We start from the raw sequence: 17,777 nt of genomic DNA on the forward strand, positions 1-17,777 counted from the left end.
ACACTGTAATAGCAGGGGACTTCAAGACCCCTCTGACAGAACAGGGCATATCCTCCAAACAGAAAATAAACAAACAATGGACTTAAACACAACTCTAGAACAAATGGGCCTGACTGACATTCACAGAACATTCCACCCCAAAACCACTGAATGTATGTTTTTCTCATCAGCTCATGAGACATTCTCTAAAATTGACCATATCCTAGGCCACAAAACATGTATCAGAAAATTTAAAAAATAAAAATTATACCATGAATCTTCTCAGACCAAAGTGGAATAAAATTAGAAATCAACTCCAACAGAAACTCTTATCTCTACACGAAGTCATGGAAACTAAACAACCTTCTGCTGAACAATTATTGCATTAAGGAAGAAATTAAAATGGAAATCAAAAGATTCTTTGAACTAAATGATAAAGGAGACACAAGTTATCAAAATCTGTGGGACACAGCTAAAGCAGTCCTGAGAGGAAAAGTTATATCCATAAATGCCTACATCCAAAAGACAGAAAGATTACAAACCAAAAATCTAATTAAGCCTCTCAAAGAACTGGAAAAGGATGAGCAAACCAATCCCAAACCCATCAGGAAAAAAGAAATAACAAAGATCAGAGCAGAACTAAATGAAACTGGTAACAAAAAAACTATACAAAAATTAATAAAATGAAAAGTTGGTTCTTTGAACAAATAAAATTGACATGTCTCTTGCTAGATTAATGAGAAACAGAAAAGAAAGGACTCTAAAAGCTCCGTCACGAATGAAAAAGGAGAAATTACAACTGATACCATAGAAATACAAAATATCATCTATGAATACTATAAAAACCTCTATGCACATAAACTTGAAAACATGGAGGAAATGGACAAATTCTTAGAAACACACAGCCTCCCTAGGCTCAATCAAGAAGAAATGGAATTCCTGAACAGACTAATATCAAGTACAAAATAGAAGCAGCAATAAAACACCTTCCTAAAAAGAAAAGTCCTGGACTAGATGGTTTCACACCCAAATTTTACCAGACCTACAAAGAAGAACTGATGCCTATCCTGCAGAAATTATTCCATAACATTGAGAAGGAAGGACTCCTCCCCAACACGTTTTATGAAGCCAACATCACCCTGATACCAAAACCAGGAAAGGACGCAACAACAAAAGAAAACTACAGACCAATATCCCTTATGAATATAGACGCAAAAATTCTCAAAAAATCCCAGCAAACAGAATAAAAAAAATAATCCATCATAACCAAGTGGGCTTCATCCCAGAGATACAGGGATGGTTCAACATAACAAATCTATAAATGTAATTCACCACATAAATAGAAGCAAAAACAAAGACCATATGATCCTCTCAATACATGCAGAAAAAGCATTTGAAAAAATGCAACACCCTTTTATGATAAGAATGCTTAACAAATAGGCATAGATGGGACTTACCTAAAAATGATACAAGTCATGTATGACAAACCCACAGTCAACATCATACTAAACAGGGAAAAATTAAAAGCATTCCTGCTTAGAACTGGAACCAGACAAGGTTGCCCTTATCACTGCTTCTATTCAACATAGTGCTGGAAGTCCTAGCCAGAACAATCAGACAAGAGAAGGAAATCAAGGGCATCCAAATGGGGGCAGAAGAGGTCATACTATCACTCTTTACTGATGATATGATCTTATATCTAGAAAACCCCAAAGATTCTACCAGGAGACTACTGGAATTGATAAACAAATTCAGCAAAGTCTCAGGTTACAAAATCAATGTACACAAATCAGTAGCATTCCTATATGCCAACAATAGTCAAACTGAGATCCAAATCAAAGACTCAGTACCCTTCACAATAGCAACAAAGAAAATAAAATACCTAGGAATATATTTAACTAAGGAGATAAAAGACCTCTATAGGGTGAACTACAAAACACTAAGGAAGGAAATAGCAGAGGACGTAAACAGGTGGAAAACCATACCATGCTCATGGGTTGACAGAATCAACATTGTTAAAATGTCTATACTACCCAAAGTGATCTACAGATTCAACGCAATCCCTATTAAAATACCAACATCATTTTTCACAGATCTAGAAAAAAAATAATTCTATACTTCCTGTGGAACCAGAGAAGACCCCAAATAGCAAAAGAAATCTTAAGCAAAAAGAACAAATTGGGAGACATCAATTTACCAGACTTCAAGCTATACTACAAGGCTATAGTAACCAAAACAGCATGGTACTGGCACAAGAACAGAGACATAGACCAATGGAACAGAACTGAGAACCCCGACATAAAACCATCCTCATATAGCCATCTGATCTTTGACAAAGCAGACAGAAACATACACTGGGGAAAAGAATCCTTATTCAATATATGGTGCTGGGAAAATTGGATAGCCACGTGTAGAAGACTGAAATAGGATCCTCACTTTTCACCTCTCACAAAAAGCAACTCACGTTGAATAACAGACTTAAACTTAAGGCATAAAACTATAAGAATTCTAGAAGAAAATGTTGAAAAAATTTTTATAGACATTGGCCTAGGCAAAGAATTTATGAAGAAGACCCCAAAGGCAATCACAGCAGCAACAAAAATAAATAAATGGGATCTGATCAAATTTAAAAACTTCTGCACAGCTGAGGAAACTATCACAAGAGCAAACAGACAACCTACAGAATGAGAGAAAATATTTGCCTGCTACACATCCCATAAAGGGCTGATAACTAGAATCTACATAGAACTCAGGAAAATAAGCAAGAAAAAATATCAAACAACCCTATCAAAAAGTGGGCAAAGGACATGAACAGAAACTTCTCAAAAGAAGATAGACTAATGGCCAACAAACATATGAAAAAAATGCTCAACATTTCTAATCATCAGGGAAATGCAAATCAAAACCACAATGAGATATCACTTATCTTCCATGAGAATTGCCTTTATCAAAAAGTCCCAAAACAATAAATGTTGGCGTGGATGTGGAGAGGTAGGAACACTAATACACTGCTGGTGGGACTGCAAACTAGTACAACCTCTGTAGAAAGTAATATGGAGATACCTCAAAGAGCTACAAGTAGAACTACCATTTAATCCAGCAATCCCATTACTGGGCATCTACCCAAAGGAACAAAAGACATTCTATAAAAAAGACATCTGTACTCAAATGTTTATAGCAGCACAATTCACAATTTCAAAGATGTGGAAACAGCCCAAGTGCCCATCAATACACGAGTGGATTAATAACATGTGGTATATGTAATGGAGTTCTACTCAGCCACAAAAAACAATGGTGATCTAACACCTCTTGTATTATCCTGGATAGAGTTAGAGCCCATTCTACGAAGTGAAGTATCACAAGAATGGAAAAACAAGCACACATGTACTCACCATCAAATTGATATTAACCGATCAGCACTTATGTGCACATATAATAGTAACATTCATCAGGTGCCGGGCAGGTGGCAGTGGGGGGAGGAGGGGATAGGTATATTCACACCTAATGGGTGTGGTACTCACCGTCTGGGCAATGGACATGCCTGAAGCTCTGACTCGGGTGGGCCAAAGGCAATATACGTAACGTAAACATTTGTACCCCCATAATATGTTGAAATAAAAATTAAAAAAAGATTGGCATTAATAACCCCTCCTCTTTTTTGTAGGTTAAAATAATGCGAATTAAACAAGAAGGAATTCTTTATGTAGATGATGCCTCCAACAGAACCATCAGTCCCAAGAAAGCTGATATCCTGGATGTTGTGGGAATGCTGTATGTTGGTGGGTTACCTATCAACTACACTACCCGAAGAATTGGTCCAGTAAGTGTCCAGTTCCTTCTTTGTTGCCTAAATATCTATCTGGCCGAGTCATTTATTCATGTATTTTGAATTATTAGGCCACATAGGCCCATGATCACTTATAGATGAATAGGAAATCATCTTTTCTGAGAAGTGACAAAAGGTTTTCTAGACAGATCTGACTATAAGAGCAATACCACAAACTGCTGAGTGTAGACCCTGGAGTCAGAACCCCTCAGTTTGAATACCTGATTAACTATTGACTAGCCGTGTGCCTTGAGCAAATTAATCTTTCTTTGGCAAAGTTCTCTCTTTTGCAAAACAGGGTAATGATAATACCAAACAAAGTTGCTGTAAAGATTAATTCAGGTTATATATTTAAAGCATTTGAAAGAGTACCAGGCATATAGAATGCACTGGACAACAAGGAAGATGAAAATGATGGTATTCATGGTGTTGTTTCAGGACTACAGATTTATAAAATATTGAGAGATAGTATTTAGAGCACAGTTATCCAATTTTGGATTCAGAATTTAAAGTCCTCACAATGTTCTGAATCAATAATTCTTTGTCAGACCATGTGTCCTGGTTTGCTTTGGAAAGCATTATTCTGAGAAGCACAGGGGATTAATGTTTTTAGAGAACACACTAGATACAAATGTGATACATTTCTATACTCAAATTAGAACACATGATAACATAGATTTGTTCATTCATCAAAGACAATTGCTGATTATAGTTGTAATACTTAGCATTTGGCTTCTCTTGTGGATGATTAGTATTACTTTGCTTTCATAGCTATTGGATATGCTTCCTAGGTCTATCAAAAACAAGAGTCTCTGAAGTGACAGTGGCAAAAGTGATTAAGTTAAATTCCTAAAGCCAGATAAAATATAATGCAGCAGCATATGACTGAGTTATTTCTGAATTCCTTGAACCCCAAATGTTTCACACCGACTTTCAAGTTTTATGTGCATGTGCAGTTTCTTAGGGGAGGATCCACTGCTTTCATTAGATCTTCAAAGGGAGGAAGCACTGACCAAACCTAATTACCTTTTCAAATAGAAATTGAACACAGATTATGACAAAATGTATATATAGTAAGGTTAATAAACTATTAATAGATATGTGGAATCAGGGACGTAAGAGAGCAATTAAAACTTACAATACCCATAGAGGGCCCATAGCTCCTGTCAAACCAATGGAGACATAACGTGCAGTAATTAGGATATTGGAACAATCATATTCCAGGCTAGATATATCCTAATTGAGAGGCACAACACAGGATTTGCCACACCCATGCTGGGAAGTCTGGTGATAGTATAGAACCCAGGCAGCTTTGGGGGATGCCCAAAGACAACTAGCTGATGACTATGTGCATAAAGTACCCCCCAAATGATTATATTCCACATAAAGGCAAAGTCCTGCTAAAATTTGGCATCCATTTTTTTCTGACCTGAACGTTTAGGTGACCTACAGCATTGATGGCTGCATCAGGAATCTTCACATGGCAGAGGTCCCTGCTGATCTTGAACAGCCAACCTCCAGCTTCCATGTTGGGACATGTTTTTCAAATGCTCAGAGGGGAACATATTTTGATGGAACAGGTTTTGCCAAAGCAGGTAAGGCTCTTCCATTTCCTTCCTGTTGAATATTAACCAGGGTTCACTTCTTGCTTGTACCAAAAAAGGAAAAGTCCCCAGCGTCCTAAACTAGCATCCTTTATTTAAACCAGAAATGAACTTACAGAAGTAATTTTTAAAAAATGCCTTTTAAAAATTCATGTATCTGATTGTGATGAGAACTAATAGAAGAAACAAAGTAAAAGCCTATTTGGAGAGTTTATTCCATCTCCTTCACTGGAGATCAGTAATAGCAAAATAAATGTCATTCTGCAAGAAGGCTCTTAGGTTTACGCTACATAATTTTTCTACCTTCCAGTTTTCTCTTTCTACCTTTCTAGAAGTGATACACCATGTTCCTTCCTTCATCTTCAATTCCTTGCAAGGCTCCATTTCTTGGTCTCCTCCCCAGCAACACACACACACACGCACGTACACCATGCACTCACAGTGGTTACCATTTCTTGTTAGTAGTAACGGTGAATGACACCATTCCTGGCTTTCTTTAAGTATTCCCCTCACTCTCTTCCAGATAAACATTTCCCATATGGGTCTGGATCACTGATCATGAATGTACAGTTTGAAAAGTAAAATTAGAAATAACCTCTGCATAATAATTTTTAAAATCTGACAATATACTTGAAGATAGGACCAGTCCTATGGTTATTATAAACACATGTGTTTGCTCATTAGAAAGAAATTAATGAGCACATAATATGTGAAGATAATTATAGGAAAAAGAAAAGTAAACAAAATGTGTTTTTTTCTTTAAGAATGTATGATCGGCCGGGCGCGGTGGCTCACGTCTGTAATCCTAGCACTCTGGGAGGCTGAGGTGGGTGGATCGCTCAAGGTCAGGAGTTCGAGACCAGCCTGAGCAAGAGCAAGACCCTGTCTCTACTAAAAATAGAACGAAATTATCTGGATAACTAAAAATATATATATATAGAAAAAATTAGCCGGGCATGGTGGCGCATGCCTGTAGTCCCAGCTACCTGGGAGGCTGAGGCAGGAGGATCGCTTGAGCCCAGGAGTTTGAGGTTGCTGTGAGCTAGGCTGATGCCACGGCACTCTAGCCCTGGCAACAGAGTGAGACTCTGTCTCAAAAAAAAAAAAAAAAAAGAATGTATGATCAATAGTTAAGATTCTGTTTGCTCAGAAATCACAAGAAGGCAAGTAAAAATGATTACACACTGCAAAAGACATATAAGCAAAGTTCTGTTGATATTTAAAAGAAAGATTAATTTTGGTTGGGGAAATCAGGAAAGGTTTTGTGGAGGAATTGGCATTTGAGCCAGGATTTAGAAGATGATTTGAATGCTCCCATGCAAAAGTTGTGGGAGGTGAAAGAGTAGGACCCTTCAACAAAGTATAGGCAGGAAACTTCACCTATGTAGAAGCAGAAAGCTGAAAAACACAGGATATGTTAAATATTGCAACATTTGGGTTATATTGAACCCCAGATTCCATGTGCTGTGAAAGTCCAAAGGCTTCCCCAAGATTTCTGCAAATTCACAGATGGCTAGCATTCTCTTAGATCTGATGGCAAGCTTCATCTTCAGACTCTGCAGTTAATGGATTGACTGCCATCCTGCCTGGGCTCTTTTGGTTCTGGATCAAACTGGATCAGAAAATTAACCACTTCCCCAATTTCCAACAACTCCTGCCATCCCCTCAACACACAGTGCAATGCAATCTACATGAGACGTGAATGGTCAGAGAAGATTGCTTCACTGGAAAACATACTTCTGTTTAATCTTTGACATCTTTGTTCGTAAAAGCTTTCTGGCCACTGATCACTGGCATTTTTATTGGCCTTTTCATTCCCTCTGTCCTCAGCTGAACTTCCTTATGTCATTTCTCCCTTCTCCTTACTTCTCCCTTTCTGTTTTATTTTTTCAGAACAACTCAGCTTCTTCTACCCTTTATTTTCTGTCTTTTGTTAATGTTTGTTTGTTTTTTTTTTTTTTTAGAGTCAGGGTCTCACTATGTTGCCCAGGCTGGTTTCAAACTCCTGAGTTCAAGTGATCTTCCTGCCTCAGCCTCCCAAGTAGCTGGGACTATAGATGCTCACCACCACTGCTGGCTACCCTTTACTCTTCAAATCTGATACAAAGCCACCTTTGCCCATACAAACCCATCAAGATTTTCAGGAGAACAAAAAGTCTTTCACATAACAAATACCATCCTTCATTGGAGAGTTATAGTTACACATAGCATTTATTTCTTACCTACTAAATAGAAGACATGGGAAAATTTCCATGAGCATTTCCCTAACACTCCATGCAACTGATGTGGTCTAGACTGATCTTGACAAATCACCTTGTTCCTAAGAGGTAGATGTGAAATACTTGCTCAAAGATTAAGTTAATCAATAAGCCAAATATGAAAAATCATAGAGAAAAGAATTAATTGGGTGAACTAGAGAAGTCTATTTTTGTTCCAGAATTTTCCCATCAAAACTGAACTTGCAATTCCTCTATTTATTAATAAAATGTTTTGTAACTTTTGAACCCTTTCAGATGATTGTAATATTTAGAGTGTCCCAACAAAATCTTGCAGAATAATCACTGAAATGCTTTCCTTAACCCAACAGAGAGACTTCTAACATAATCGTACCTGGCTGGGAGATTCTTTGAGTCAATCTCAGTGTGTATTCATTTATTCAACAAATATATATTAAACCTGCATGCTGTGCCAGATACTTTGGTAGGCACAGGGATAAAACAATGAGCAATATAGACAAAGTCCCTGCCCTCACAGAACTTACATTCTAGGAGGGAAGATAGCCAAGAAAATAAGCAATAACTAGAGAGTGTGTTACATGACACAATGGTGGAAATGTAGGCCATATGGGGAGTCTGGAACTTAACAGCCCTCATCAATAATTATAAGCGACTAGCATCTGAATTAAAATCTAATAAAACCATTGCATTGTATAAATCTGAATTAACAATCCCCATATTCTAATCTGCAGTCTTAAAAAAAATCTTCATTTTACAGTTGATGGATTCAAAGTGGGATTGGACCTTCTTGTAGAATTTGAATTCCGCACAACTCGAACCACTGGAGTTCTTCTGGGAATCAGCAGTCAAAAAATGGATGGAATGGGTATTGAAATGATTGATGAAAAAGTGAGTGTCAGCAGTCCCAACAGTTCTGATTTCTTCCTGACATTGTTGATGTGTAGAGAACTCTATTTTGAAGCCTGGCTGTATTCTTTGTGGGGACAAAGGCCAGTTGTATCTTTTCCTCCTTCTGGATTATCTCAATTTGTGTGTATTTTCAGCATAACTATTCTGCGGACCAGTATCAACTTTAACTGTGTTAATTCGACAGCAAGCCAATTGTGTTGACTAATAAGAGACCAAATCATTTGAGATCTCAAGCTCTTACTGTGTTGCTATAAGTACACTGTTAATTTCCTCTTTATGAACACACAGACTCTGAAAGTAGTGATTCCAGTGGTAGGAAAGGAGGAGGCTTGGATCATCTAACATCAATCAGTCCCTTATGACAGGGTAGGCATCTCTCAGAAGTCAAGGTAGCCAATTGACATATCAGCTTCCCAATTTTTATTTAAAAGCATCCAGATACCATTTAAAAAAAAAAAAGCAAATTTATAAGAGTATTGCATCATGTTGCTTATAATTGTTAATCTAATTCTAAACACCTATTTGTACTCTAGCCCAAGCAACAGAGCGAGACTGTCTCAAAAATAAACAAACACCTTTTTGGTCCTGCAGTGAGATGACTTGTTTAGATGTACTTTGTCCTACAGGGAGCAGGTAAAATGAGAAGACAAAGCAGGAAATTTCACAAGTTTCCTCTTTGCCTATTAAGTAGGAATCATACTTAAACTCTGTTCATACTTCCACCCTTGGTGTCCTGTTGCCTCTCAAGAAGAAAAATCACTTAGTGACCTAAAATACCCTTTCCTTGCCTCTTTCCTTCTTCCCCTCAGTCCTCAAACCATCCTCAAAGGCAATGTTGAGGGGGGAAAAAAAATCCACGAGCTTAGAGGCACAAAAGGATGAACAAATAAGCAGCACTTAATAGTTCTGTCAAATTTTTAAAACACACTTTTACTATACCTTGTTCAAGTAAGCTTCATTGTATCAGCCGCTTGTAACCACAGTTACCATTGACATGTCACTGTGTCATGTGTATTCCTCACCGAGCTCCTCCTACATGCAAAATCCTGTTATGATAAACGCCACCCAGTATAGTAAACTCTCCACTAATATTTACATCACTGTATAGGTTACAACCTTTTCACCTATTTACTTGCACTTTTAATTTTCTTTTTAAAAACCCCATTTCTTTTCGTTTACTTTGTCAAATGTATTACCAAATTGACTAATGGTTTTAATGTTTCAATATGTTTCTTTTCTTCATCAGTTTCAAAAGAATTCAGGTTATCTCAAATTTCAGGGGCCTTTCCACATTACTAAAAACAGACTTTTCTCATTTAGACAAGAACTTCTAATCTAAATTCTTGATTGTTAGGAATTTAACTGGCCTTCTGGTTCAGGTCTTTGGCACCTGCGACATGAAACGGGCCCCAAAAAGTAATTTATGTAACTCTCAATTTTGAAATCCATAAAGGCAAAAAAAAAAAAAATACAATTAAAACATCAAAAGTTTAAATTTAAAAAAAAATTACTTAAAGTGAATTTGTAAACCACTTTAATGAGTCACTTTAAAGAACATCTTTTAAGAAAATTTTATAAGGTTCACTAAGAACTCTCACACTCTAAAAATATCCGTGGTAGAATTTTTCCCTGTGTACAGAGAGGTTCTTGTCACCTGGCCTTAAATTTTCCTGAAAGCAGAATTATTACTAGCTTCACACATCTTGCCTATTACTCCCAACAATGCCCAAAAGCAAAGAGCGTAATTTGTGACTTCTGGTGATTAGATTTGTATTTTAATTTATGTCAAGTTTTTAAAAATTTTTCAATATGCCCCTGTGATGTTCTCTTCAAAGCATTCTAGTCGATGCCTTTCCTAGAGACCTAATAATTTTTACTGTGTGAACCATTATGATACCCCAGTAACGAAACCATCTGTGACCATTCACTTTCCTACTTTCTAGCTTATGTTTCATGTGGACAATGGCGCCGGCCGATTCACTGCTGTCTATGATGCTGGGATCCCAGGGCATTTGTGTGATGGACAATGGCATAAAGTCATTGCCAACAAGATCAAACATCGTGTTGAGCTCACAGTAGATGGGAACCAGGTGGAAGCCCAAAGCCCAAACCCAGCATCATCCTCAGCTGACACCAATGACCCTGTGTTTGTTGGAGGCTTCCCAGGTCAGTATTGGCTACCCCAGCATGAATATCTTTGCTCTGGTATGTTAGTGGTTTTGAAAACATTTCTATTTATATAAGTATGTCCAAGAATGTGTGCTTAAGTGTACTTGTTTCCTAGCTTTAGCATCTGCTCCCATAAATAACACCTTACCTAAAATTTCCAGTGTGTAAAATGAGCATATTACTTATATAAACCACATGGGACTGAACTTTTCATGATAGCCCCTAAAGTTTCATTCATGGAGAGATTGAGCCTAGAGGAAATGAATTTGGCTTATAAAAGATATGAGGCATTTAACAGCAATTCGAGCCAAAGTTGGTGTTCTTTTTGATTTTTTAAAAAAATTAATATACCAGAGGAATCATAAAATGTTATAGAACTTATTTCCTCGAGTTCTGGAAATCATTGGGTTAAACATAGCTAATTTCCCCCTTAGGTTATTATAGAGTTTATATTTATATTACAAAGAAACCCTAGCACTAAATCTACATTCAAAATCCTTCTCCAGCACATTAAATATCGCATGTGAACCACAGAGAGTTACCTAAAGTGCCCATAAACAGGAGTGGCCAACTTGATGAGAAGTAAGCCAAGTACCTCTTAATAATTCTGTAATAACAGACTCCTGGAATGATCTTTCATCATTTTGTCAAGAGAAATTTTGGCCCCATTTATATAAAGCTCCTCTGCTTAACAAAACAAGCGAAATGTATATTCAGCAGTGGGTGACAGAGCAAAAAATAGAGAAGTAACGGGTGCTGAATGAGAGCTCCTCTTTCCAAGTTTGCTTCTGGGTCTTCTTTTACTTCAGTCAGGATAAACCCCAATATATTAGGAAGGAGATAATGTACTTCTCCATTCAGTCTATGATGAAATGGGAGCCCAGTTAGCACCTAGTAGGTCTGCTGAAAGAAGGGCCTCCTTAATAAAAGGAAGATGTTTATGTGAGTTTCCAGACAGCTTCATATTTGGGGATTTATTTTTACAATGTAAGGAAGTGATAAAGTCACCTTTAAAAACCCATGTTCTAACTCAGTATTTAAAGTATTTGATCAATTGTTTTGTTTCATGAAACAAAATTGTATAGTTTTAAGTCCCAACTCTAAATTTGTTCGTTCCAAACCAAATGGTTTGATGTCTTAAAAGGTATCATTCTACATGTTTTCATATTTCATAATACATAACTATTTAAAAAGTTGATTATTTCTCTACAGTTCTGTTAGTAAAGCTGAAAACACAATCATTAACTTTACATTAAGACAGCATTCCAGTTTAATCTCAAACTAACAGTTGACTTTGAAACATGCTCTTAACATTCAGTGCAGCAGCGTTTCAAAACTGAGCCCTCTTGCGTTGTTTTTTCAGATGGCCTCAACCAGTTTGGCCTGACCACCAACATTCGGTTCCGAGGTTGTATCCGATCCCTGAGACTCACCAAAGGTACAGGCAAACCGCTGGAGGTTAATTTTGCCAAGGCCCTGGAACTGAGAGGCGTTCAACCTGTATCATGCCCAGCCAACTAATAAAAATGAATGTAACCCCAAGAAGGGTGCATCAAAACAAGTATATCCAGTAAAACAAATATATTTTACCTATGTATGGTAATAAAACTAATTTGTGCACATATATACAATTCTTTCTGTATTCAGTTAGTGATAATTCAGACCCCAGACTGAATTTTAATTCAAGGTCTTTAGCAAGTCTGTGAATATTAAATCAGTTATTTTATTCTAAATAATTGCTTGTTTTGTGTGATTTTAAGGATAAAAGGCAACTGACCATAAATTGTTGAATTTGCAACATGCCCTGCAGGCATCTCAAGGAAAAGAGCTCAGATGTAATTTACGAAAGCAACTTTTTTTTTTAACTTATTCCTATTAATATTTTTATCATCCTTTTCCATGTATGTTGGCTTTGGCTTTCTGTCTAATCCACTGAAAACAAGTAGATTTGGCATGTGTGATTGGGAGGAAATCAGTTTCCTTAGTCTCTCTGTTTGTGAAAGCATTAGCAAATCATTTCCCTGATCCAAGTTCATTATTAGAAAGTTTAACTAGCCATACGAGTGAATACCTTTTTATGCTGAAGGTAGAAAGTGTAGATCAGATTCAGGCCAGAGAGCTTAATTACTTAATTTTCTTGTTTGATAATGATTTATAGGCTTTGGGGAGATACCAGAGCCAAGTTTCTGAGTGACAATTAAGCACACATTTGATACTATAGTACTGAGGTTTTGGGCTTTTTAAGTTTACAGTAAATATCACAATCTACAGCTAGGTGGAGAGGAGTAATGCTGAAATGCGTTTTTACTTTCTGGGAAACAATAAGCCAGAAACTTAACACACTGATTGCCACAGGAGAAAAAAATGTTTCCTTGCAGCCACAATGTTTTCTTATGAAAATAGAATAAAAACTTCTAAAACAAAACAATCCTTTCTAATTTAATGAAAAATGAAATGTATTGACTTCTATTCATTTAATTCATGTTTTTAGAATGAATTTGTCAATATTAATTGTAACAATAAAAACGTCAAGTAGGATTTTCATGAACCAACTGTTGGGTTTTGCCCAGGTTTTGCTTCACAAGGCCCCGGACTCAAAACTAGCATGAGTTAAATACAACTCACATGGCAGTTAATGTGTTAAAAGGCATATTTCATTGAGTCTTTTTGAGTTGTAATTTGACCTAACAAATTCATTTGCTAAAAAATTCCTGTGTTTTATTCTCCTTTTACCCATGAATTCAATCATCTTCAAAGGGGCCTATGAGAAGACTGGCCTAGATTTTTATTCATTAACTTAAGAAGGAAACATTTCATTTGCCGTCTTTAGTAGAAACAGTTGCAGTCTAATAATTCAGAACATTTAAAACAACAAGAGACTTCCCTCAGTATGGAAATTTTAGCCAAAGAAGAATCCTCTCTGACAATATTATCCAGTAGGGGAAGGAAGGTGCTGTTTCTAATCACGGTGATGGCTAACACACTCAGCATTTCACTGTTGACCAGTTGCTCAATACAATTTGTCCACACAACTTCATCCTAGAGAAGCAATTCTCAACCTTGACACAGTTTTTTTTTAGAAAATTGCCTGGGAAGTTTTTTAGAAAACTGGTGCCTGATCTAGCAATTCTGATTTGGTCTAGGATATAGCCAGGCATAAAAATTTCTAAAAACCTTTCCAGATAATTCTAATGTATTTCCAAAGATGAGAATCACTATTCTAAAGAGAAAAGTTATCTACCATGCCAACAGAGAGTTTTATAGTCATTTGACAATCCTACTGTTAGCTTTGTCTTGGCCATTTCCACACACATTAAAAAAATAATATATTGAATCCAGTGAATGTCTTTTAACCAAACTTTATGGGATAAAATTATTTGAAAACCAATGTGTTTTGGTAGTGAAAACATTACTTCTGCACGGAACACTGACATGTCTTTTTGGGCTTATTCTGAACACCGAATGAGATAAAAAGGAATAAAGATGCTAATTTCCTTAAAAGCTTTTAAGTTTCTTAATAGCTTTCTTTCCTGAGTCCTGTGTAGAAAGATACACAACAAATCTGAAAGCAGAGGTACTTATTGGCCCTCCTGTCAGCATCAAGTCCTGCTGGCCTCGATTTGTAGGTAGGTGCCTTAGAACGGCAGAGTTGGAAGCAGCCTTTGAGATCAGTGAATACAGTGCTTCCCAACTCTAGCTAGACATTTAAAGTGCCTTGGGTGCTTAAAAAAGAAATCTACATCTGGGTATCACCCCAGTCCAATTGCACTCTAATCTCTAGGTAGGGGCCCTGGCATTGGCATTATCTAAAGATCCCTGGTTGATTCAAATATACAGCCAAGACTGAAAACCCCTGGACTCTTACCACCTCCACATTTTGTGGGAAGGAACTTGAAGGAGCCCTTAATGTTGTGGCTAAGTCCCACGTAACTAAAATTTTCCAGTGTAGTCCCAAGAAAGTCGCACCTGGAGCCAAGGAGAATTCATTCAATCAGGTTTTGATTAAACCTGTCCCATACAAAATTCATATTCTGGAATGGCCCATGAATTTGTAAGAACAAAGCTTGTCCAAACTTTAAGATCATAAATAAGGAAATTTTATTAAAGGGAAAAGTTTCTCTAACATACTTCATTTTCTACTTCAAAAATAAAATTAATTTTTATCCCAAAACAAGATAAAATGTTTTCTTCACCCAACCTTGTCCCCTCAATGATTTCCTCACCTCCTGCCACCCACAGCAGTCATGATGAAAGCAGAATACTTTTCATTTATTTTCTGAACACCCACTCCTGGGTTGTCAGCCTTCTTCTTTAAAAAGGTGCTTTACTCTTTAGAAGAAAAACATTTGTGAGGGGACGTTTATTGAAGTTGCCATGGTGAACACCACTGACAAAGGAAAATAAGAACAGAGCAGATTTCACCCCAACGCACCAGAACACTGACAGACACTTAACGCTGCAATTAGTGGTTTTAAAAATCATAACTGTTTTCTCCCACTTTGATTTAGCCTATTGTCCCAAACTACAGAAGTCTTCTAGATTTTTTACTTAACAACGGAAGAAAAGAATACTTTGACAAATTGAAAAAATCTCTTGATTTTGTGTGAATTATTTGCTGAATTATTTTGTGTATAAAATTAATCTATGAAAAAAATTAATCTATGATTAACATCAAAATGAAACATAATATGGTAGTCAATTTTTGCAAGTCCTGGGTATGGTCTTTTTCACTACCACATGCAAAGGATATGACTTACTGGTGATATGAATTTTTATCTCATTTTTATATGTTTTTAATCAACAGAGATATGAACATCTATACTCTTTTGCTTGACTGAGATTAGTACGACCCAAAAGGCAGCTGGAGGGAAGTGATGACCGAGGGCTGAGCTCTGAATTCCAACATTATTTTGAAATCTTGATAGGCAGGGAGGTGGCTCGGACTCACTAGTTGGCATTTGTTCCAGTGACCTAAGTGAGCAAGACATTCATGCCCATTACTGATATTAGAGTGTCATGGCCTGAATTATGTCCCCACAAAATTCACTTGGTGGAGTTCTAACCCCCAGTACCTCAGAATGTGACTGTCTTTGGAGATAGGACTTTTAAAGAGGTAGGTAAGGTGAAATGAGGTCACATGGGTGAGACCTACTCCAATATGACTGGTATTCTTACAAGAAGAAGAGATTAGGACACGGACAGGCATGAAGAGAAAACCACATGAAGATGCACAGAGATGATGGCCATCTACAAGCCAAAGAGAGAAGCCTCCAAAAGAATCCAATCCTGATAATACCTTGATCTTGGACTTCCAGCCTCCGGAATGGTGAGAAAATAAATTTCGGTCGTTTATGCCACCCAGTCTGTGGTACCTTATTATGGCAGCCCTAGCAAACTAATATAGAGTGTTTCCTCACTAAAAAGAAAATTTAAATTTTTTTTTAAGCCTAAAGCATCAGCACATATCAGGTTCCCTGAAGGGTGACATGTACATCATAGAAATCAATTACTTTGAACAGTGACTACTATGACTTAAGTAATGATTAGAAAAAGTTGGAAACTAAAAAATAAAAGCATATTCATAACATACTTAAATCAGAAAGGGTTTTTTTTTTAAAATATACTCTTGGTGGTATTAGAAATAGCTACATAACATTAGAAATAAGAGAAATAACACCACTTTTTGAACTTTTCAGTAGAATGGTCTCTCTTGAGAGCTGCTTTGTACATTTAGGTTTGGAGAAGTATTCATGTACCCTTGGATGGGTCAAGGCCCTGCTTTATTTAGGAAAATTGTCTCCCTGGAGCTCAACACTCCCACAGGAACACCCCTAGTGATATAACAGGTTGTAGCAGTGGAGGTGATGAGAAGTAATTAGATACTGATATCTTCTGAGATGGACTAGTGTTTCCTGAAGGATTGTTTATGGAGTATGAACAATAAGGTACCGATAACTTCTAATCATCTAAAAGGATAGAGCAGCCATTACTGAGGGATGAGGGATGGGTAGATTAGGCTTTTTTGTGGAAAAGAAAACCCAGAGTTTAGATTTAGACGTTGAATTTAAAGTGTCCATTAGCTCTCTAAGTGTATTGTGCCATAGTTGGATATATGAGTCCAAAGTTCAGGAAAAAGATCTGAACTATGGATGTAAATATGGGAGTCATCAGAATATTGATGTTTGTTATTTATAGCCATAAGACTGGGTGAGATCACCAACGGGGTGTGTGTAGAAAGGACTATAGACACACTTCTTCCATATTAAGCATACAGGTATCAGAAAAATTACTCAGAATTTCCAAACAGGCAAAATAAATTTCTGGCTGTCCTTTCAGTGCAGTACTTACTGGGCTTAACTTTCTGTAGACTGGTCTATTTTACAACTTTATAGGGGCAAAGGTTAACTTGTAGATTTTTTTTGTCTAATAGAGATGCAAATAAGTTCTGCCCGATGGAAGAGATAGGCCCGAAGGTAACAGTTTTCCATCTAATTGAGAAATCATATTCTGATATTCCTTTGTGAAATTAAAATGTGTGCGTGTGTACATATAGCTTCTCACATTCTTAGACCAGTTTTAACATCGTATTTGTTCCCTCATGAATTGAATGAAATAAAATCATTGGCATGTGTTCATATTATATTTGCCTGAAAGTCATAAATTTTTAAACTTTGAAAACTGTAACAGGGGAGAAGGGAGAAAGGAGTCACCAGCTGAATTTGCCCAGGTTAATTCAAAACTAAAAACCAGTTCACACAATGTGTTATTTATGATTGAATTTTCTCAACTCTCTAACCCTATGTTTCCATCACTGCATTTCTTGTGAAGTAAACATTACTTTAGAAAGTTACTTTCGTGCTAAGGGGAAAAAAACTTTAGAATTTTGCCTTTTTATTTCACATTTATCAATAATTACTCTCTCCTTTTAGTTCAGCCCCAGCACTTACACACGCACACACACACACACACACACACACACACACACAAATCCAGTCTTACCTGTTTGGTAATGTTGGAGCTAGGAATAGATTATCTGTAGCCAAATTCACTTTT

General features: G+C 36.8%; 1 protein-coding gene across 1 annotated transcript in view; it reads left to right on the plus strand.

The window, feature by feature from the left end:
- LAMA2 (laminin, alpha 2) overlaps positions 1-12,358 on the plus strand; it is a 551,451-nt gene extending 539,093 nt beyond the window's left edge. The window contains exons 57-61 of the mRNA XM_012660792.1: positions 3,644-3,799; positions 5,247-5,400; positions 8,404-8,534; positions 10,499-10,721; positions 12,088-12,358. Coding sequence (XP_012516246.1) covers positions 3,644-3,799; positions 5,247-5,400; positions 8,404-8,534; positions 10,499-10,721; positions 12,088-12,245 — 822 coding nt within the window. The 3' untranslated portion in view covers positions 12,246-12,358. The remainder of the gene's footprint in view (positions 1-3,643; positions 3,800-5,246; positions 5,401-8,403; positions 8,535-10,498; positions 10,722-12,087) is intronic.
- The last annotated feature ends 5,419 nt before the right edge of the window (positions 12,359-17,777 follow it).

The sequence above is a fragment of the Propithecus coquereli genome, unplaced genomic scaffold (genome assembly GCF_000956105.1).
Source record: "Propithecus coquereli isolate 6110/MARCELLA unplaced genomic scaffold, Pcoq_1.0 Scaffold68, whole genome shotgun sequence".
NCBI classification, from domain to species: domain Eukaryota; kingdom Metazoa; phylum Chordata; class Mammalia; order Primates; family Indriidae; genus Propithecus; species Propithecus coquereli.